The 24,852-nt window shown below is 38.9% G+C and overlaps 1 protein-coding gene across 2 annotated transcripts in view; it reads left to right on the forward strand.

The window, feature by feature from the left end:
* The window catches only part of negr1 (neuronal growth regulator 1), a 154,117-nt gene that overhangs the window by 46,675 nt on the left and 82,590 nt on the right, over window positions 1-24,852 (forward strand). For both annotated transcript variants that reach the window (XM_062423894.1, XM_062423893.1), the window contains exon 2: window positions 2,201-2,439. In XM_062423894.1, coding sequence (XP_062279878.1) covers window positions 2,201-2,439 — 239 coding nt within the window. The remainder of the gene's footprint in view (window positions 1-2,200; window positions 2,440-24,852) is intronic.

Here is a 24,852-nt window from a genome sequence, read left to right on the forward strand (position 1 = left end):
GTAATTATAGACGTAGGAAGAAATTGTTGCTACGCTTTAAATTTGTAAATACTCAAAGGCAGATGTATTCAAAGTATGGTCCTTGACTTGCTTTCCATTTTTCAATTTTGTTTGTCATTTAAATTCAAACAAAATGTTCATGTGTCAACCCCTCCTCCTCAGCTCAACGTCACCAGAGCAAGCTTAGAGCAGCGGTGGTCGAGCTCAATAGAGAGTAAATAAGGAGAGCGAGTGGTGGTAGGGAGAACAAAGCAGATGAGTCAGAATTATTTTTTATTTTTTCTGATCGTTTCACTTCAGTTACGTTCTAAGGCACAAATAAACCTACCTGCAGCCAAAGCTTCATCGTGGCCTCTAGTCTGCGTGTGTCCGAGGTCAAACAGACACAGAGCAAGGAGAGAGACGAAGAATCAGGGGAAACACTGGAGCATATAAAAAATACGGTGATGTAACTTGGTCACTACATTTTTATACAACCTCACACCTTACGTGCTATTATTGGCTGGGGACTACACACCCACTGCCCAAAGGTTGATGCCAAGAAACATCCTAAACACAGCAAAATGCTAAGAAAATAAGACAATACAGGCCGAGGGGATGGTCTCTATAGATACATAAACCAACACACTCTTGTACTAGGTCATAAGTGATGATTCAGAGGGATTATGTTTATATGAGTATGTACATTGTTTGTTTGTTTTTTTTACAGAAAATCCTGCATACTATTACAATTCCCTTCCTGCTTTGTTGACAAAGATACAGAAAAGGAGTAAAACTTGCCTTGAGGCTCTTTTAGTAAATCTTGCCTAAAGGCCAGACACACCATTGCTTAGGTGGTCAATGGGCCAACTAACCAACAGGTCCATGTAGACTTTCCATAGGACCTGGGCTTCTCTCTTGTGTTCTTTTTATTACTATCTATTCTCCATTGTTTGCCACTTGGTTGTCACAATACCTCTAGGGTAGTGCCTCCTTTAAAGGAGACCAGCCTAAACTAGACCATTGTCCTCTAACTGCTTTCCTGACAGACACTTTCTTGGCATAGACGGTAAAGCGCTTTGTGGTTAGTGCCAAACTGATTTCCTCGGTGGCTTTACTACTGGTGCTGGCAGTCTGCATGGCAAGTTGACAACAGCTAAGGAGCCAAACTTGATTGCCTCTTTTCCCACTCATTATTACAGTATTTGTCATGGAATATGATGAGATTTCTTTAGTCCAAGCAGCGCTAGATTGATGAGTAAAACAACTGCTTTTGTCTGTGTACAATTAGTTTTCCAAAGTAAATTGTGTTAGCCCCAGTAATGATAGTGGTTTAGACTACAGCCTTTTCACTGCCAGAGTGGTTTAAATATCTATGACTTGACTGAATGAACATCTTTTACTAACCATATGTCTGGTTTTCTACTTGTAATCACATTTAAAATATATGCTTAGATACGAGAGTCACATTTGTTGTCATCTGTTTGCTATTTTTCTTGTGCTTTTGGAAGTCACTGGTCATATTCAAGCTAAAAAAAAAACTTAAAACCCTGCTGTTTCTTAAAATGAAGAGATTGTGGCCAAATGCATGAAACCCAAACTTCATTTCCACTTTAAATCAAGAAGGAAGTGCTTGAATATAAATATCTATATAACAGGTTGCTACACCAAACCTTTGTCAGTGAAAATAATTTAAGTATTGTACTTTCACACAGTGTCTGTGTTCATTGAGAGGGTTCAAGAGCAACAACACAGCAACCATACTGTATGCATGACTATTAGGCATAGCTGTTGATTGTAGTCTTTAGTCAGACCAAGTCTTATAGAGCTATAGAGGGTTGAGTCACACTTGCCAGGTGCTGTAATTTCTATCTTTTATGACTCACCTTATGGCATCTATAATTAAAATGTAATCCTTCTGCTGACCTTGCATGAAAAATGAAAATCAATATTGTGCAAACACTTTAAAGATGTCTGTTTATTTGAGTTAAACCTAAGTACTTGATTATTGGGAGAATTTACAAGCACACACACAATCCTTCTCTAACAGCTTTGCCTTCCAGTGAGGGAGATATTTAGCACAGAGAGTCAGCAAAATAGCAACCACTTCTAAAAAGGTATCTGGACAGCAGACACAATGATATGATTATAAACATTTACTGCATTCAGTCGTTTTCTAATTTCTGCAGGTCTAACTGAAGTGTCTCTTGTCACTGTATAGGTGCTACCTATTGGATGGGATCTCTAAAGGAGCCTGGCTGAACCGCTCAAGCATCATATTCGCAGGAAATGACAAGTGGTCTGTGGACCCACGTGTGTCCATTGTGTCCAGCGTCGGAGACAAACACGAGTACAGCCTTCAGATACAGAAGGTGGATGTAACTGATGACGGCCAGTACACGTGCTCCATTCAGAGTGAGCGCAATCCACGGCCAAAGCTCCTCAACCTTATTGTAAAAGGTGCGTATGGGTAGTATTCATTGTTCTGTACAGGCACTTACTTACTTACTTACTTACACTTACGTCCGTATGTGTATCCTTTTAATTGTAATGAGTCACCCATTTCCCATAACTAGTTACTGACAGATTTCAGTTGACTGCAGCTGTGTGCACCATGCACAGATAAGTCTGTTGTGTGCAATATTTCAAGAGATAATTGCATATTTTTCATACTTTATGGCTTCTTCTGCCTTCTTAACATATTGTTTGTTACTTACAACACGGATCATTTAGCCAACAGAATTTGCGTAGCGTATCTGACAGTATCCTTGTGTTGTCCATGTCGGTAATGGTCACAGGTGTATCTGGCACCATCTGTGCTGCAAAAATGTCTGTCACTCACTTGTAGTCTGAATAAGAACAAGTGCTTGAGCCTTTTTGCATTGTATAAAATAATAAATTGAAATATTTTCTGCAGAGAAATTTCTTCTGTGGAGGCAAACTGACATTGTAGGGTACATTTTGTGTCTGTAGGCTATGAAACTCAAAGTAGAAGCTTGTTGGTTAAATGACTTGAGGCAGACTATGTAGCTTTAATCAAGTCTCCCTGGGTTTTGTAACAGCAGGTAACAAAATAAGATGTGATTCTTAGGAGTCTTAGCTGAACTTTGTCAAGTTATTGGCATTCTATACTGATAAACAGGTACTAAAACTCTGAATTTCAGCCTTTAACATGATTAAACTGCAATTGAGGTGCACTTTGGCTATCGAAATTGGGCCTCATCTCGGGCATCTCCATATCTAACAAGGTCAATAAGTGTATTTGTGTTTTATGGGACATTAAGTATACCGTTGTGGGCACAGGGAGCTAATTGATGAGAACATCCTAATTATTTCTTGCTGGAGTGGTGGCAGAGTTTGTGTGCTAATGCCTTAAACTGTTGGTAAGCTGCTAAACAGGAACTCAGCCCCCTTGAAAATCCATCTTCCAAATGCCATGTTCTATTTCTTTAATGGACTGATGCAACGATTTTACAGCATTTATGGTCCACTTGGCTCTGCATATGTTAAGCTAGGAATATTAATAAGGATGTTATTAGTCAAGCTGTCAAAGGAGTTTGTTACATACTGTTTTTAATCTCAGCATTTATTTCATAATATCTTGTGAAAGTCTGCATTCACTGTCCAGTGTCTTCATCCTCGTTGTAGTCCTAAAACGATATCTGATGTATTATGATTGCATGCCAAATTATTTTTAATAATTATTCGGTTTTTCAAGCTAATGTTAGGATTAATTGCAAAAGAACCAAATGTGGAAATATGCATCCCTTCACACTTGCAGTATAATATTAATAGAAGAGGTAAGGGTCAGATACGCTCCCTGTAGCAGTGTGAGCTGTGAGATGTGAAATGTGCAAGCGGAAACAGCTCTCCAGCTGGCATTGCTGTTATGACATATGGAGTGAGCTTAGGAAAATTATTTTAGGGGTGTGATCATACCTGCAGTTTGTTTTGTTTGGCCTACACCATGTGTGAAAATATGTATTTGCTATTTATCCATGGTACAAAAACAACTAGAGCTTGTAACAAACAACATTTTTTTTTTTAATTTAAACAAAAATTGCATTTCCAAACAGCCTGGTCAGAGTTCTGGTAAACTGTCATCTGACCGTGAGGTGTTAGATCTCAGTGAGATGAACAGTGAACAGTCAAAACAAATCATTATTTACCTTCTCAGGTGTTCGTATGAGCACGTCAACAAATGGTGAACCATGAGCAACTGCCCAGAAAGCAGTGTGCCCTGAGCTCATTTTGCTGCTCCAGATTTTCCAAGCCGCTAGCTATTATATGTCAGCATCCATCTCCTTGCACTGTACTGAGTGGGTGTGAGGTGGTGATGTGGTTGGTTTAAACATGCTATAAGAGCCTTTTGTATTATCATGGTTTGTCTATTATACGAGCCTGTTGATAAGAGTGCAACTCACCTTCACCCGCCTTAGAAATGGCCCGCTGGTTAACAAGCCTTTTACTGTTATCAGAAGGTCACTGGATTCTAATCCTCTGTAATTTGGAATTACCTTTGATTAAGACACTGAGCATCTATCGGTTTATTTATTGTTTTCTGATGTAGATACACATAAGCCAAACACTTAAATGCGATATTCTATCAACACTTGTCAGCTTGTCAGCGAACCATCGTAGCTTTGCAGTTCTAGCGACTGTCTTATAGCTGAAAGGTCACAGGGGCAATCCCTGCCGCTGCCAATGTGTCCATCAGCAGCCTTGTCGCTTGTTAAAGTGCCCTCAAGCAAGCAGCCCTTTCCTGCTTTTTCTCTGCCCCTCCCTCACCTCTTGTTTCCCCCTTCTGAATGGTCAAGTTCCTCTTTCAAAGCCCACCCTTCCAACTAGAACCGATCCATCAAATCAGTATCAGCTCCAATACTGACCTTATTTTGATTGACAGATCCTGGATAAAAACTTAAGTATTACATGTGCTGCTGTGAGTTTGGTGTGTTACTGCTGTCACTTGGCATATCTGGCATGTGCTTCACAATAGATGCATTTTAATGTGAAGGCAGTAGAGTCCTTTACTGTGAAGTTGGATGTGTTACAATGCAACTTTGGTCAGGTAACTTAAAAAAAACAAAAAAAACAAAACTACATTTTCTCTAAAAATATATGTTTATAGGGAAGTAGTTTTGAAACATTGTAGAACTGCAACAAATGCGTATTTTATTCATCAATTAGTCAACCAGTTTTCCAAATTCATTGTTTGGACCGTAACATGTCAGAAAGTCCAAGATCCAAGGTGACGTCTCCAAATGTAAGTTTTTGTTTTTGCATGACTGTCCAAAACCCCAAAATATGAGGTTTAATATATAATATTATAATAATTTCAGCTATATTTCCTTGAAAAAACTATCACAATAGTTGCCAATATTTTTTAGGCGATCCTCTAATCTATTAATCAACTAATCAATGTAGCTCTAAAATACATCTTGATCTTTGGATTTTGTTACGTGTTCAGGGAAGTTCAATAAAGGTGAATGCCTCAGATAGTAGGCAGTTGGAGGTTGAATTATTTCCATGCAGGAAGGTTCATACAGAATTACAAATACAAATTTGAACTGGGAACACTGGGATTTTATCTATATTCAGTATTGTCAGACCCTGAGACAAGAGAAAAAGTGGAGAGAGAAAAAGTGTATCTGAAGTTGGGGACAATCGAGGTTGAGTGTTTATGATGAAAAGCTGCAAGAATGGTTTAAGTTAGGTCAAACCACAAGTCCAGGGGTCAAGACAAAAACCTGCTAAGATGGATAATTCAACAGTATTAGCTAAATAAAGCCCCACTCATTTCTACTCAGTGGTTTACAGTAACCCACTGTGTTTCCTGTACGCCACCTGCCAAAAATGCCTCATTGTACATCCGGTAAAACACAGGTTTCACGGTCTTGTGAGTGACTAAACTGTAGAGTGGCTGACAGTGAGCAAAGATATTTTGGTTAAACTTGCCATCACATTGTCTCCGCTTCAGCAACATTGTACAGGTGCACCGTGACTCTAAATAAACATGTGATAAACTGTTGTCATCTGCTTGGCAGGCAATAATAGTCACTACAGGCCCACCATGTTTTTGTAGATGTTGGCTTTCTGAAGAACATTCTGTAATGGGAATCTTACCAGGGGTGTTTCGGGTCATGGCAGCTCCTCACCACTGGCCATATGGCCACAATCAAGCTGAAGCTAATGTGCCAGCTGTCAGCTGTATAATACGTTTTGCGATATCCAGAATTCCTGATGGATGTGACCAAATGATTCAGATTGGGTTACTGTTTGACCTATGAATATAGAAATGCAATTTTTGTTTTTTTTTAACAGCTTCATAACACATTTACAATCAAGACTCTGAAAGCAGTTGCACAGTGATGCTCAAACACAACAAAAAAACATGTAATTATCTTTATAGTTAAAATAATTGTAAGAAAACAGTTGAACAAAAAGATCCATAAATATGCTTTGTACTTTTAGTCTTGTTAGTTATTTGTTTTTGATGGTGATATGATTGTGTTATCTAAATCTCTTACTGTTGAGTCATCAGGCAAATGGGTTGCCAGCTGCTGAGACAGAGCTGTGTATCTTGAATGTGAGCTGCAAGGCTGAAATACAGATGACTCACTCCAGCTGATACATGCCTAATGTCACGTTTTGACTGGGTACCCGAGGTAGTTAAACATTTGGTTCAATATATCGCCACTTACTCATTTCTTAATTTATGTTTGGCCACAACATACATGTTATGACACTTCTGTAACTTCACACCGTATTGTACTTTTGTTTCTGCTTTGTCAAAACTCTGCGTGTTGTGAATCATTACCTGTCACGGCGCGATACTTGTGTACACATGCTTAAGCCCACTCATGGAGAACAGAGGGATTTCTTTACAGATGAGATGTAGCAGGGGAGCCGCTCAGTCATGTTGCAGGAGCTTCTGGGAGCATGCTGTTTTTTCATCTGCTGAAAGGAAAGGGAAGACTTGCTGATGGAAAAAAAAAAAAAAAAAAAAACGAGACACTTTAATCTGGGCTTTTCAGTCCAAGCATACAACATTTATTAATGCTGCTACACGAATGTTACAGTTGAAGTAAAAGGATTTCATGGCGTTGGATTTTTTGGCACTTTTGCTTTGCTAGACAGTGCACTGTGAGGAGTAACACAAAAATATGGGAGCAAGAAGGGATTACTGTATATGTATGAAAATATGCAATGGTCTCAACCCATTTCAAGTGCATGGCAGGGTGCTTGATCAGCTGATCCACCAAACAATTATCTATATCTGAAATGCACATCTATTTCAACAATACTGGGTGGCATTCTTGTATTTTGAAGCCATTTAAAATAGTTTTAAAATACAAAGTGTTTGTCGTTGAACTTAAGGAACAAGGAACATGTCTTAGTAATTGTAGCTTCTTCATAGTTGCTGTGTTAATGTTATTTGTCAGCAAACCTGTGAACTATTAATGGGAAAGAGAAATAGCCAAACATTTTAAAATTGGAGCCACTAATGAATATTTTTTCTCTTTAATCACATTTCACAAGGTTTCCTTTCACCTGAACATCAATAATACAGTGACAGGAATCTGTATTTAGCATTACACTTCGTAACACATGAATCATATGCTGCGAATTAAAGGCAAGGGGGTTAGCGATGGCTGTGACTGCTCCCTCATCTCTCAGAATCATTTAATCTCTGCATGACATTCATCCCCCCCAGAGACCTTGTGTCACCTCAACAAATTAGGCGTTTGCATCTGTGCCTCTCTTCTCCGAGCTGCGTTGCTGTAAAACAGCACCCATGAAAAGTGAGAAAACTGCAGAATTCAAAGCACACTATTGCACTGGCATTACAGCTCAGAGTCACATGAAGTAAAGCACACCACACCAGTATTTTTGCTCTTTCTCAAAGAGAAACCTATGAAGGTTCCCGTATTTCAACAAAAGCTATTGCAAGTGTGCACTACCACACCAATAATTTGGAGGAGTAAGGATGTTTATCATATTGTTAAGCATCAGATCTCTCACATGATCTCAGCCAAAAGCAATTATCATCAGGGGCATCAGGGTCTGGTGCTATTGTTTTTTTTATCTCCAGGTTCATCTGGCACAGGTAACTACAGAGCAGTTCAACCCTTCCTTTAAATACTTGATTTAACGAGATTAAAGTGAATGCATTCTGCTTTGTGGCTGCTCACTGATTGTCATGTGAAAGTGAGACATCACTGACATCACTGACATCTATGAACTGTGACCCTTAGCTGCTCCTGGTCAACACCAGCCAGGTTGTTTAAGTTTTGTTTGACTTCTATTACTGTAACACTGGTCTTCACCTTGCATATCCACCATGCATACGCTGACCTATTTACAGTCTACCCCGACCATTATCTCATGCAGGATACAGAGGAATGAGAGATTGGTATCAGACTCAACCCACCCCTCTTCACATCACATGAGTACCCTCCTATTCAGCCGTCATTCTTCCCCCCCTCTCTGTTAATTAAGATTGTGGATGTGATAATGTATTAAATATGCACAGCACCTCTCATCTAAGAATATCTTGTCACAGCGAGGATGGGGAAAAGAGGCGTACTTCCTTTCACCAGAGGCTGCTTAGTAATGTGCTTCGAACTATCATCACTAAAAACCCAAAACTGTGCAAAGCTAGGCTACACATTCTTGCTGACATGCTGTATTCTGAATCAGTTTTTATTTCTATATACATCTTCTACCACACTAGTACAGGATCCTGCACTGTTAAAATAAATGGCAACGCTATGATTCAGTGTTTTTTTCAAAGGATTTATGTATGATTTTACATTATGCCCCAGTGCGATGCAGTACTTCATAGGGTTAACGTTTTCAAAATGTGAGACATAATCCTGTATGTGAAGAAAATGCTTTGGACATTAATATGGATCAGCCCGGATCCACAGTGAAAACTCATCGCCCACACCCATAGGGTGAGTCAGTCTGGGAAGAGTGTTTCTCAGCAAGGAGTGAAATGGAGGGTTAAAGCTTCAGGTCGTCACTCCTCTCTTTGATGTCAGCAGAGAGATAGAGTATAATTACAGAGTATGGCATAAAAAGGCCTAGCAAATCGCAGTTCATTCTTAATACGCTATGATTCTGTCACTCTCATTAATTACTGGGTGCATTTAAAATAGATTTCATTTTCTCATGACCTGAGTCCAAAAAATACAGTCCTGTCAACTCTGCTTTAATGCAGCTCTATGAATTGATCCAGAGATTGAACACATTCACAGTGACATGTCTCCATCATTTACTGGTATTCAAGAATTCCTCTTGAGGATTAGCAACATCAGTACTCTAAAGTTTAAACATTGTTGCAAGTTGTCTTTAACTTCCTCTGTATTCAATTAAAAGTAGATTACACTGTGCAAACATATTGGTTAAACAATTTCCCATTTCAACTTTATGTCTAAGGGCTTAAACAGTTGGATGTTAAGGTCCCCATATTTCATTGAAACTAAAACATAGCGGGACATTTTGTCAATATTCACTGTGACTCACCCAAAGATGAAATTGAGAGCTATTAGACCGGCAATTTACTATAATAGCCTAAAAATGAACAACTGAAGAAGTCATTCTTCTATCTGGGCAACCATTTCAGTAAATTAAGGCCCCGCCCACAGGTGTGCCGACTTTAACACACTGATCAGTGGTTATAGCAGCCCACTCAGTGATTCTTCAGCTTGTTCTGCTGAACTGCATTTGTTAAATCGACCCAACATTTCGTCCTTTCAGTTTAACTGATATCCTTCATGTCAAGTACTCTACTCTATGCATCATTTACAGAGGGAGATATAAAGCAGGGTTGACAAGATAACAAATATTTCATTGCACGTTGATACTACTACTAATTTCTATCAATATTTTATATCAAATGGATCCTGAAAGCTGAAACCCTTAAAATTTCAGTAGGTACAACCCAGAAGGTGTATTAGACTAAATAGGAATTGGCAGTGGTACAATACTACAGTCTAAGCATGTTTTTATTAGGCATGCTAGTGGCATGGCTCTAGGGAGGCCATTGTCAGTCTACCTGACCGGTGAGTTGGTCATTTCATCACTTTGCTCAAGATGGAAATATCTAAACTACAATTAAATGGAGAGGCATGACCTTTTGCACAGACAGAAGATGAATCCCACCAATTTTGGTGATCCTCTGACTTTTTGTCTGGCGCCACTCGCAGCTTGACATATTTGGCTTTCAGTGAATTTTCAGTGAATAATCTTAAGATAGATAGATAGATAGATAGATAGATAGATAGATAGATAGATAGATAGATAGATAGATAGATAGATAGATAGATAGATAGATAGATATACTTTATTGATCCCAAGCTTGGAAATTACAGTGTAACAGCAGCATTACACGGACACATAGTGGCGATACATATACTACGATATACTAAATACGGTAACTATACATACTAAAATAGCAAAATATGAAGAATAGGCTATACATAGTGAAATAGCAAAATAGCAATAGTAAATGAAATAAAATGTAAAATGTAATGTGTAATGTACAAAATTATATACAACAGATTGGCAGTGTTATTTTAGTGCAAAGTAAATGTGCGATGTTTGTAGTAAATAAAGTGCGCAGTGACTGTAAGTTATGAGTTTTTTTAGCTGTTATTATACAGTGTGATGGCATAAGGCAGGAAAGATTTCCTGTATCTTTCCCTTTGACAGCAGAGCTGGAGCAGCCTGTGTGAGAAGGTGCTCCGCTGCCTGTCCACTGTGTAATGGAGAGGGTGCTGGTCATTGTCCATGATGGAGAACAGTTTATTCAGTGTCCTCCTCTCCACCATGGTCTCAAAAGACTCCTGCCTGAGACCCAGTACAGAGCCAGCCTTCTTGATGATCTTATGAAGTCTGTTGGTGTCGCTGGCTCTGATGCTGCTGCCCCAACACACAATAGCAAAGAAAATGGCACTGGCAACAGACTGGTAGAAGATCTCCAACATCTTGCTGCACACGTTGAAGGATCTCAGCTTCCTCAGGAAGTAGAGTCTGCTCATCCCCTTCTTGTACACAGCCTCACTGTTATATTTCCAGTCCAAGATCAAGGTTTTAATTTCATAATGTTTTAACAATCTGCCAAATAGATTAATGCATTCATGGTTCCCAGATGATAATCCTAGTGATTCCTTGACTGTACATTTCTTGGCTCCAGCTTCTCAAATGTGAGAATATGCATTTTTTATTTTTCTTTTCTCTATTTTACATCATTTTAAATTGGATAACTTTGGGTTTTGACAAGGTAGTTTTTACTATTTACTATTTGATATAAAATGATTATCTGATTTATCAAGAAAACAATTGCCAGAATAATTTATAGTGAAAATAATCGTTGGTTTAAGCCCTGTTTGTTTAGTCTTAGTTTTCAGTGTAGGGATTAATGTTATTTAAGTTATATAGGTATTGATGTCAAGTATATGGAGCTGTTCGTCAAAATACAATTAGATTGTCTTGTAGCAATATTAGATTTTGGTAACAATAAAAATCTGAAAGCACCAATAAAAAAACTGGTCCTCATGACTGTAGGTGTGATATGATGTTTGAGGATAGTGAGTCAGCGCAACTGCCACCAAGAGTCTCAGTGGAATAATAATCATGCATTAAAACAATGTGGCCTGGCGTTGTTACTGCAGAGGCAGTGAAGAGAGAATATGAGAGTGTCTAAAGGAACAGATTTGCCATTATGGCCCCTGACATTTAGTCAGCCACTAATCATTGTCATTTGTGTGTGTATGTCTGCGTGTGTGATCTTTAACAGTGATAATCATTGCTATTCACCTTTAAGCACAGCCAAATCAAGTTATCATGTCTCTGTTTTCATTGTTAAAATGATAGAAGAGTCATGGATTAATGTAATGTTTAAAATAGTGTCTTTATTTACCTCAGGTATAAGGGTCGGGTCTTTATGATTTTAATTCTTCTTTCATTTTTTCTCATTTTATTTTACATAATTTTATTGGGAAACCTTGCTGTTAACTGAAACCATTTCCAGTGTTGTTGCTGCTGTCTTCCTTACATGCAAACTCAACATTTACTTTATGTTTACCTGTTGTCATGGTGAGAACAGCATAATGCACCTTTCCACTGCATTATTTGCATCAATACCACATAGTCCTACATTACTAGCCTGATAATGAGACTGAAATGTGTTGCCTAGTTTGCAGTGTTTCCTTCATACTCATTCTGCACTGCTGCTGCAGAAAAAAAAATCCATGGTGCCCAGAGGAGGAATCTTAATGACTTTGGTGATCCTCTGACTTTTCCGTGAGCACCACCAGCAGGGCACGTATCACTTATACTGTGAAATATTTCAACATGTAAATATCTCACTCACCTGCAAAGCTCTGATTCTGGCAGCTCTGATCTCTGATTCTCTGGCAGCCTGAATAAACCTTAAAACTTGGACCTAAAAAGTGTGACATTTCGCAAAATAATCCTCAAATAATCTTCAGAATAGACTTTAAAGTAGAATTAACAGCATTAGTCAGTAACAGCAGAAGAAGAAATATAATTTTTGGATATATATAGGATAACTAGCAAGCTGTTAACTGATACCTGACACTATTACCAATATTTCAAAGGAGAAACTGCAGTGGAGAAGCTAACAGAAGACAGGAGAAATTAAGGGGTTCTTGTTGGTGGCGTTCTCTCGCTCTCTTTCTCCATGAGCTGGTGTGCTGAGGTCTTTTTCTACTTCCGACGATGCACTTTCTTTGTCCATGTCTGCAACTATGTCTGTGTTATCATGTGGAGTACAAGGGAAACATGTCTATGATTGTAAGTTACTTTTGGACATACATAATAAAGGCTTGTGCTAGGGGAAATACTGGCTTGGAGAGCTAAATCAGGTGATCGAGCCTGGTCTGCTATGTCCAGTGGGCCCTAAGGAGACCATGGCCTTACCTCGTGTTGTGACAGAGAGGAAACATTGAAGGCAGTTGACATTGTGTGGAAGGGGGGAAGGCATGGAAGAGTGCAAGCTAAACTAATTCCTAACCTATGCAAACTGGCAGTTCCAACAATCTTGCTGGCTAAAGTTATTCTCTGGACAGAAACATGGATTATATAACTCCCCCCAGCAGTACTGGTCATTTGTTGACATGCACCAATTGTCAACGTCAAAATGAAAAATGCTCTTTCGCTCTGAATGGACTTTAATGCACTGTACAGTTTGTTCTTTTTTTCTCTCTTGGGATTTATATGTTTCTAACATTTTTAAGGTAATTTTATATATATATATCTTTATCCTTTCTGTTGTTGCATTAATGTGGGCTGGGAGGAACAGTGTTTTTTTGTTTTGTTTTTTGTATATAAGTACACAAGAAAATGAATCTTGATACCAGACACGTGTACACTCACTGTACAAATTGGCCATCATCCAACATTCTTTTCGCAGTCTTTGTGCCCTCCTCTACTCTAAAATGTGTATCTGTTTTTGTCTTTAATTACGACATCTACTACTACAATAATGCTCAGGTGAGGGACATGAATAACATAAACACAAGCTTCCTGTAGCCCCTGTTCCTTTGTAAATAGGGATGCGTTATGTATTGTAATTATTAATTATGATAAACTACACAGAATTTTTGTGAAATTCTGGACATGTGATCCACTCTGGAAATGGAGGATAACACTGTCAGATTGAGTGTGAGATAAATCTAAATTAAGTATTGTCATCAGTCAGTGATGTTAGCCCATGGCTTTTGTTGTGTTTAACAGTTGGTTCTCAGAGGTGTAAATCACAACAGAGACGTGGGTTCTCTCACTTCTGTGTGGGTCCAAGCGCAGTCCTTCAGGCTGTGTTTATCATACAGTACAACGTTCATCAACACTACGGTAGCTGTGAAACAGATTTGCTGGGGGTGAAGCATTGGCAGACATCTCTAAGATGCACTGGCCTTAATTGGGCAGATAAATATCACAAGCTGCACTTCCTGGCCCTACAGCACAATTGCATACATCACCCTGAATCCAGACTGACCACCAGCAGTAGGGTGCCGCCTGGCTGTCTCATCCCCGAAATCCATCTGATGCCCAAAGTGCAATTAAAGAGCAGTGAGAGAGTTCCTTCCTGAGCCTGCTTCCTTGACTTTTAGTTGTGTTAGGTTCCAATTGCAGACGCCCTCCTGCTTTGTTAGAGAATTCAGTGGTCATCTTTATTTATAGACCTGGACCGACACGGCTGAGGAAATATTATCAAAGATACAAAAACCAGGCAAATCAGAGAAGGAACACTGTCTTATTTTAAATGATCAGAGTCACTGATATTCTGTTTGAACTTCATTATTTAAACAATCAAAGCTCTGGAGTAACACTGTAAACAAATAGCAAGAGCTGACATCTGTATTCTGCAAAGCACAGGCTCAGGGTTTTTAATGATGAGCAATTTATTGAATATTCATGATTTTGGCCTTTCCAAAGATCTCAGTGGGCACGACTTGCCCTGTACTACATACATGTTGTTTCATCCAAATCTTCTTCAACCACCCTGCGGGGCAGACCATAAAGAAAAGTGGTCGATACTGGGCACCATCAGAGAATGAATGTGGCAGCTGACGCACACAATAAAACAATACGTAGGCTGCATGCACACACACTTAGTGTTTGTGGGTGTTCACAGATGCACATACCATACACACACACACACACACACACACACACACACATTACACACCAATGTTTCACCTATAATTGTACAGGTTTGGCGGGGCACCAGGCCAACAAGAACCCCTGCTACGCCAAAAAGGAAAAAAAAAATAATGCCAAATATAATGCCAAATATCCACTAATTCAGAAATCAATAGCATTTGGGGGCCTCTCTGTGCAGCACTGTTTCAAAATGTGAGTCAGCCTTTGTGTTGTTGCCTTGGAAACTCGTAGCTCATACCATAGCTCCTTCTAAGGATTAGGCCAATGCGTAATGTGTGTACGTAGTGAATTAGTGGTTGAGCGTGTGTGAGCATCAGAAAAGTCACGGTGAATGCGAGTCGAGCAGAGAAAAAATACCACAAAATGAATGATTTAACTATATAAGAACATTTCTAACATTCCTACACACATATACATTATATAAAATTTCGACAAGACATGTTTACTTGAGTATGATATCAGACATGCAGCATATGGCATCAATATAACATTACCATATATAGGCTAAAAGTAAAGGGGGTTAGTTTCAAAGCTAACAGTGCGTTAGCCTAACCTGACAACGCTAAACAGAGAATGGAGAAATGTTTGGTTGCTAAGTGTTCCTCTACATTTGCTCAGCACATTCCCGCATCTGCACCGCCACCCCCCATCCTACCCCGACAAGGCCGCTGTCGCCACCCCAAAGCAGCCAACTCAAGGCAAACACTGCACACTGACACACACTCTGAGAATAATCACTAATACTTTTCAGCACTGCAGCCTTGAATTGTTTGGCAGCCAGTGCTGTTTATCATAGACTTATATGACTCACCAGCGAGAGAAATAAATCAGGACAGTGAGAGCAGAGAAAGAGGGGGAGAGTTTCACAAACAATGAATGGATGTGTTTAGATACTTATTCCAAAAAATCTTTTTAGCGTCTGGGCAGTTCAGTGCACTTCCTGGAAATTCAGGACTCATTTCTACTTAATGGCGCAATCACAGATGAACAGAGACAGAGCATTGAGTTCTTCTCTGATGATGAAGAAGGCAAAATTAGGATGCTTTAAAATACTCATTACTGTCAAGGGCACTTTTATCAAGTTCCTTTTACCTAAAAGGCTTTCCACATTTCCTAGCAGCAACTGGGAAGTTTCAACAAAACAACATCTCTGAAAATACAGACTCATGGTTTTCTTTTGTATAGAGGATCACTTCATACATCTGATGTCTCTGATTAATAAAGCTATAGATTAGAGATGGGAGGATTTGCCAATTTTCATCCGTGCACTGGCATAAACGTTTAAAAAAGTGTGCACCGGATACAATTTGAAATGAACACGTGATACACCTTTGCATCAGTAAAATACAACTTATTTAATTATAATTATTAGCAGAGGCCCTGTGCTCTTGCTGTTTAGAAATGTGACCAATAATTTGCTCCTCTCTAAAGTCCCTGTCAAGTCCGCTAGCATACTACAGCTAAATATGTTGCCAAAAGCTTCCAGGAGGACTGTGTTCAACAACAATCTTTCTGCACGTCAAAGTAAGTGGATTATTAAATTAATTTGGACTGTAATTGTTTGGGTCACAGAGCATATGCATGAACACTACACTACAAAGGACTTGTGAAACGGCCTGTTTGTGAAAGGTGTGAAAAGTGTTTTTTTTAGAGGTCAAAAAGAAACAGTATAAAAGCGATCCTCACTGAGTTACAGTACTATTTCAGCTAATTTATAATTTGCTGTATACTAAAGAAATAAAATCAAACTCTCTGTACCATACTGAATCGCATAGCATCATTCATCGTCAAATTACATAGTATAATGTTCAATCGCATTGTGTTGAAACACGTCTAATTGCAATGCATTGCAATTAGAGGTGAATTGTATTATATTGCATTGGTAGTTGGTTCATGTATATCTTTTATGTATCCGCTCATCAAATTTATCAACACTGGCTTTTGGATCTTGAATTGTGACCCTGACCTTTAAACGGTACATATCATGCTTTTAGTGATTTTCTTTGATTTTATACTGTTATGATGCCGGATGTCTCATGCTAAACATGGTAAATGGTCCAAAATTTGAGATTAGCCGATGTAAAAATGCTCCATGAAAGATAAAATCCCAGGTTTCAACCTACTACTATATAAATGTTTTGTCACGTCTGCTTTAATAGATAATGATAACACTAGAACCTAACTACAGTATCAGTGTTTGTGCTTTGTCTGTCTTGACTCAGTACATATTTGGAGTATGACAAACTGATGAACGAAGGGCCAGAAAAGTGCAGATCCAAACACCCACTGAGCCGAGCTTCTTCCTTGTGACTCGGTGTCTGCGAGCTGCCAACTGCTCTCTCCCCATTAATCACGACCCGGGTTCTAAAGTTTGAACTTTGACCTTTAATGCTGCATCAAGGCTCAGTGACAGATGGAGACAGAGCTTTGTGTCCTCACATCAGATCATCCATTTCGCACACATACACAGACACACTCTCTCTCACACACACACACACACCACACACACACACACACACACACACACACACACACACACACACACACACACACACACACACACACACACAGAAACATTCTCCGCACACATGGAGAGCTGAGATACACAGAGGATCACTCATAACAACAATGGTTTGGACACAGGCTGATATTTCCTTTGTGGAAAGCAATGTGCCCTCAGTGTTTCATTTTTGTCAATAAATTATTTGAAATAAGCCTTGCGCGTGGTCGCGCCTATCAAAGACAGTTTGTTGCCAAGCCGCTAATTGAAAAACCAGTGATCTTCCTAGAGAGCGAAAGGAGAGTGGCCCATGCAGAGGAATTTTGTTTAACATAAGCAAGATGCTGGGGCTGAAAGACACTGATTAGCATGAATAAATTAGAGACTATTTCAATAAGTGGGTGATAGCTTATCTTTGAATTACATGCCCAGTGCAGCTCTCCCATTGAAGATTAATTGCCTCTCACAAGGTATTTCGAAAAGTTCATTTTCATCAATTGATTTCCCTTAATTCATGAATTCCCCAGAAGTGCATGAAATTGGTAACAAGCTCTCAATAATCACGCTTTCTGCATCGTTAACCTCATTGGCAATTACTCATCATATGTATTGGTTGTGACATTTGCGGAAGCATGTTATTTTTGCACCATTAGGTCATGACAGGAATATTATCATAAACTAATGGTTAATTACAAGTTGAACAAAAACGGTGTTCATAGTGTCCACAGATTTCTACAAGAAGTAGAGCTTTTTTTCACCATGTTCGTATTCTTTTTGTTGCTTATCAGCCTGATCAACTCACTGTCTGTCCAAATAACTTCCGCCAGGCCTCCTACCACACACACACATGTTGAGTATTGAAAGCATGACTAATACATACTTGTGAAAAACCTAAACTTTCAAACTGTAAATTTCAATTTTGTTTTTCTGTCAGTCGAAACTGTTCCAGCGAATAACCAAGACGCCCTGAGAACTGTTTTCACTATATGACTGTCTCAAGACATCCCTATATTGAAGACTAAAGGTAGAATTGTCCTGTGTTTTCTTTTTCTCCAAGGCTATCATCACCTCACCAGTACATTATTGTTACCACAGCACTGGGGTCATTTCTGTTTCAGTCAGAGACAGTATTCTGCCTTGAAGCAAAAAATGTAGGCCACTGAAATAAATTGATAAAATATAACTTCAGGGCTACAACTAAAGTAATGGGCATAGATTTAACTGTAAGAATGTATGCCAGGTGCATTTACAGTGATACAGTGAGGTCTGGTGCTTGTTAACAATAATAACAACTAGGTCACACCTACACAAAAAAGCCACAACAGAGGAATCCCATGTTAAACACAACCATTTGTTTTATATAGGAAACAATTCTATCACTTAACACCAATCTCTGATCTGTTGCAATAGGAGCTTGTTCTTCTGCTGACACACAGTATGCATTACTGTATTGCTCCCACACTATCTGACACTATCATTGGCCCCTCAGGCGAATGTCTGCAGTACATTAATAGGGTAAATCACAGAATTCATCATACGTAATGATACCATTATGGAATAATGTTCATCAGCTAATGTGCACTTGCCGGGAATCTATTTGTGTCTTGAGCCGTTTGCTGTCTGCCACCACTCCTCACATCTCAATTCTTTATTAACCTACCCAACATCTTAGCCACAAGGCGATCTTAGAATATGAAGAGATGCCAAAAACAGACAAGCAATAAGGGCTGATGAGGTTTTATGTATTGGCCCTGCTTTTCAAGCACTTAGTCCACCTCTATTGCTGCTGGGCTCAAATAAATGGAAAGAAAAAGAAAACATCACTTTTTTCTGAACATTTTTATTGCTTTTTATTATTGGTGTATGAGTTTGTGTTTTTTTTCTGTTGGAAATGATTGAGATTGATATGTTTAATAACACTCTGAGAGAGCAGCAGGTGATATTGGAGTTAAAGCTAGAGTGACTTTGAAAGTTTATGGGCTGAGAGTTGCTGTATATTATTTGTTTGAAAGCACACATTGCAGGCAGACAAACATGCATGCGCTCATGCACACACATCAACACAAACAAACGTCACCGTCAGTTTCTGAAATATTTTTATATCCAAAAAGTCAACACATTACACATTATTCAAGATATTACAAGTTAACTGACTGAGCCTTAGGGCCATGAAATAATCGTGTGACAGAAAAAGTCAGCTGTCTTTATAAAAAAAAATCCAAATTGTTAAATTGAAGAGCTCATGGTTTTTCCAGCCACTGAGGTTCTATGTTGTCACAGAAGCAGTAAAAAAAACAACAACAATAACATTTTTGTTTTTCTACTTCGTCGAACTTTTCTTAAAGTTAAGTACTACAAATGATCTGCGTCTGCTTTATGACACTGCAAATGTAAGTAATCCCTTTGAGTAATATAATCTGTCACTGTTTATGTTTAGTTTCCATGTATGACACCTAATTAACAGACTAGAAGTTGGTTCTTTTTTGCTGCCTGCAGTGAGGAAAGGGAATTGAAAACCTTTAGGAATAGCTGTGTGGGAACTGTCTCATTACTGAGGTGTATATTACACCCAACAAACACAGTTATATTTTACAGGTACATTATAATCCATCTGTATCAATGTCATCTCTAACAACCTGTGGTTTGGGGACGCTTTGGAGTTTGTAATTTTAGAATTACAAGGAGCCGCTCAAAAATCTCCCCAGGATTTCTACACTGTATCAAGCAAAGCTGAAAAGTAAAACTCAAATCTGCCCCTAATCCATTTTTAAAGTGCTGCATGTCGTTGATTAAGGACGATCTGTGTTCAGATCAGGAAGCATCTGCGTTTCAATAAGACAATTACATCTTATTATGTTTGAACAGGAAATATGCCTGTGGCAGTTACAGCGCCGTCATTCATTTCATCTGTGAATGATGGTGGACAGATGAAGGACTTGAATTACAGAAAATTAAGGACTTTCACTCTTTTTCCTCCTTTCCTCCCCCTCAGCTCTCTCTGTCTCCTCTACACCTATTCTGCCGTCCATTACAACAAGTGGCCGGGCTCCCCCTCTGTGCTCTAATTGGAAAGCTGGATGGCAGTAGGTTTAGCCAGTAATGGGGTCCTGCAATTTGGTAGCAGAAGTCAGCCTGGAGAGGCTTGTCAGAATTCATAGAAGGGCCCAGTTCTGTGTATCCAACTCTACACCTCCAGAAGAAAAGCCCTGCATTTTAATAGTGCAGCTGTAGCTTTTCTGTAATTCATGGTGGCGTCATTAAAGGCTTATTTATTCACCCAAGGCGTCTGCCAGGAGGGAGATGACACCGCCCAGATCAGCTGTGGCAGCTCACTCTCAGCACCTCCCGCAGAGCTGGAGAAGGGGAAATTAGAGTGGAATGGGCAAACATGACAATCATGGCATCGTTAATTAATTAGCATGTAAAGAAAACAACAAGCGGTGTGTGTAGGTATCGAGGGGAGAGTTATTATGTCCCGTTGTTGAAGGGGCGTCACGACTGTCTCTGATCTTTTGCTGTAAGAGGTGGAGGAGATGTAGAAGGGATAATATAGAGCACTCAGAGAGGAGTATCTGAGGAAAAAAATAATATTAATGGACTTTGCAGGCTTTCAAGGTAATGTGGAAACCAAGAATCTCTCAAATGAGGATTTCCATGACATCTAAAAGGCTTTTCACAGCAGGACGAACATCCATGTGAATAATTTGCACCTTACACATGACCACAGTAAAGTAGTCACTTTAACTTAACCGTACCTTTTTCATAATTTAATTGCCATGACCACAGCAATCTCAGACAACCACAGCAAGTAGTCTAGCCTAAACTCTGAAACAGTAATGGTCTATGAAGAAAAAAAAAAACATGATATGCACCTGAAGCACACTGCCAAACATTGATGAGGGTTGAATGAGCAATTTTCTCTGATGTGTTAGAGTGTCTCCAGATATGCTTTAAACTGCAGCTGACTTTCACAATCTCTGCTTAAAGAGGAGCATCTGATCTGTTGACACCTGTAGACTTGGTCCTTTTATCCAATCTTGGTCAGTTTTTTTCTATTGTAGTGCGAAATGTGGCACAAAAAAGGCAGAAAATTCTCACCAGAGTAGCTGTGATCAAATTGTTCAATGCTGTGATTCTGTATGCACATTTCATATTTGCACAATTGTCTCTCAAACAAGCCGGTGTAAAAAGGCTTTATTGTTGTTAGGTGAGATAATGGTACCTTGAACCACATTCATTGTCATTATCTTCAGTACAAGGTTAAGACGGCATCCTTTCTGCTGTGTTGACTTTTTTTTCATTGCCATGGTTTATAGTGTGTAAACTGAACATGTGATTCACACCATCACTCAGACGCATGCACACTCATAAGAGTAATTTGTCTCATTAACATGTTTGGCACCATTAATTCAGTTGGAAATTAGGAAGAAGTTCCATTATTAAGAGCACTTAAAAGTTGACAAACTTTAACTTGTGCAGCCACCTGGTAACTTGATTTTCTCATTAGTGGGTGAGGAATTTCTAATAGTTTTAAGCTTTTATTTGCCCATTACAGTGTATCAGCACTGTAATCCAACAGCACCACCCCCCACTTACTGTATATAAGAACTTTTTATGATTATTAAAACTAAAAAAAAGAGGAACAACAGATGGCATAATCATGTTGTTTTTATGCATCAGTTGTGTCCAAATTCATGCTATCAATTGTTCCATATTCCTCAAACAACAAACAATACTTAACAGTGAGACACTCATGAATCGCCATTAAATTGCACCACAATTGGCAGAGGAAGTGTCACCTATCTGCCATTTTTTTTGCAATGTGGTACTTTTACCAATAATAAGTTAACATGCTATGGACACTACCTTTTTATTTCTATTGTTGGAGATTCTGAGGGCAACATCTTCTTACCTAAATCTGTTTCTGTTAAATTTACAAGTCATACCACAGGTCTAAATAAAATGGTGTCTAACTATAATAGTTTGTAAAGGAACAAAAGTATGTGTTATTGTCTGGTGAATAGATTGCTATTCACAGAAGTCCCTATTCCATGGATGATTCAAGTTTTTCCCAACTTATTGTTTAAAGTTTTACTGTTTCTATTGATCTTTTATTCTGTTTCCCAGACTTGGTTGTTTCTCTGCTAAAGCAAACACAGTTATACAATACAGTAAAGCAACTGAGCTACAGCAGCTCTGAGCTATAAAAAAAAAAACTGAGGGCTCTTCATCTGAACCTTTGAAAACCTCTCGGTCCCAGCCAAGGAGAGATAGGATCAGTAGACAACCCCAACATTTTCAATTTTGTGCTATCAGACACGAGAAGATGTGTCAACAGTGGGGTCCTACAGTAAGTAAACACAGGAGTCTGACAAGCAATAACCTAGATTCAACATCGCCTCTGGTCCTCTCCCACTGAAGGTCTGCCACTTTCATCTCATTTAGATCCAGATCTCTTGATCAAAAATGACGCCTAACTCCAACAAAACAGAAAACACCAGGGCTGGAAATGTTTTCCTGGGTACTCCCTCATATTGTTGAGCGTTATGCTTGTGTTAGATTGGGTCAAAATCAACTGGGATGGTACCATTTTTTAATTAAAGTAGTTTTTTTTCTTCCTTAAGCCATAGAGGTTCCAGTTATATGAGTACGGATGCTTTTAATTATGCATCATCCTGTTGGCTATTGGTCCAAAAAGAGAACATGTTGGTGGGTCTAAAGAGGAAGTAGGGAAATTTTTGAATCAACTTTTCATTTGTTAGTGTTTTAGCTGGCATCAGGGGGGATCACAGGGTAGAATAGTTGGAAACCCCAGACGACTGAGAAGTCATTACTGTATAGCACAGTCCACTGCAGAAAAGCTCCCTCAGAGATTTAAATCTTGCTGATTAAAATAGTGTCTCATAAGCCTCTATGTGTATGTGTGTGTGCACTCACATGTGCTGGCGTGTGTGCTTATTTGTGTGTGTTTAAATGCCTTTGTGGGTGGCTCCATGTGTGTCTGTGTATTTTGAGCAGCCTAAATACCGAAGCTTTTAACATCAAAGCTCCAAGAGGATTTAAGTGCCCAGAAACTTGCCAATTATGATTGTAAGTGATGTCCAGCAGGGGCTGTTGATGAGCTGCCCTCAGTAGAAAAGAAGTTTACTTTTCTTGTTCAAGAATATGCTGTTTAAGGACTTACTTGGCTTTGTGATACACCACTTCCAAACCACCTAAAGTGCAGCCTGGATCCAGACCTGAGTCATTGCCCACATTCCTATTTTGTTCATGGATTCAAAAGGGTCTGCTTTTGTTCTTGTGAACAGCTTTAGAAACAACTGAGCCGATCAAAGCCTTTGTGGGTGGGACTAACTGGATATGTGCTAAGTTCTGCCAGTCTGGGAACTATTAAACACAGTTCAACGGTCAACAACTTGAATGCTGCTTATAATTTATCTAACTGTTTAATCATAAAATAAACACAAATCAAAAATATCCACTGTTTTTTGAGAAGGTTGAGTATATTATGTACTGTAAGCACTCAAAGACTACAGAACTGTACTGGCTAGCATTTGCTAACAAGCTACATCATCTAACATGTTAGCAACAATTACAGTCCTGCTTCTGTCATAATTCTATTTTTCTTCATATTATCACAGCAAATCTTTAGTCAAATGCTTGCTCCTTTAGATAAAATGTTCAACTCATGGCAGGTGAATGACTGTGTTGCTTACACTTGCTAATTTAGTTAGTTAGCTTGCCAGCCTACCCAACGTGTTACTTTCTCTCTGCTGGCAAAATCGCAATTATTCATATTGGATTACTTAAAGACAACTCCTTTCACATGTGTCCCCATACACAGAAATAATGGTCTCGTACGTAAAGTGCCAGTCAAAAGTTTCTCATTCACTTGAATGGACTGTGTTTAAACTTTTGACTGGTACTGTATGCTAACTGAGGGGGGTAGGGGCGGTGTCAGAGAGACACACAGCACAGTGGAGCAGAGGAAAGAGACAGAGACAGCAATGTAACCGAGTCCTGACCTGTGCATTGTTATTTGACATGCTTTCTGAAAACTTTTATAATATTTGTACAAAATAAATACTTGTAAAAGCCCACAATTTGTGCCCCTTGAAGACATGCTGTGCTACTGTCTGAAGAGCTGCTGACTGAGATTACTCTGACCTACGTGCATGTGAATACATATATATATATATATATATATATATATATATATATATATATATATATATATATATATATATATATATATATATATATATATATATATATATATTTATTTTATTTTTTCACCTTCCATTACTGCTGTGCTACTCCATCTTATCGGTCTTTGCGCGTTCAGTGTCCTCTTTTCGTGCAGCAGTGTTATCAGTTTTGAATCTGTTGGATGTATGGCGTGAGAGCGGGAAAAAGTGTAAATTGTGTGAGTCTCACGGTGAATGTGTGAGAGTTGGCAGCTCTGCAAACTGTACTCCTAAGACAAGCTCCATTTGACTAAAAATGTCATCAGAGTGGCTGGATATTACTGATTGGCACTGGGATAAGCAAATCATATCCCCTACAGAGAACATTTAACAAGATGTTAATGTCAGACTGAATCATGGAGTCTGATTCTAAGGTGTTTAGAGTTATATTCCCTAAAGTAAGAGATCATTAAATTCCAACATATATCTCAT

Source organism: Scomber scombrus, chromosome 8 (assembly GCF_963691925.1).
Source record: "Scomber scombrus chromosome 8, fScoSco1.1, whole genome shotgun sequence".
Taxonomy (NCBI): Eukaryota; Metazoa; Chordata; class Actinopteri; order Scombriformes; family Scombridae; genus Scomber; species Scomber scombrus.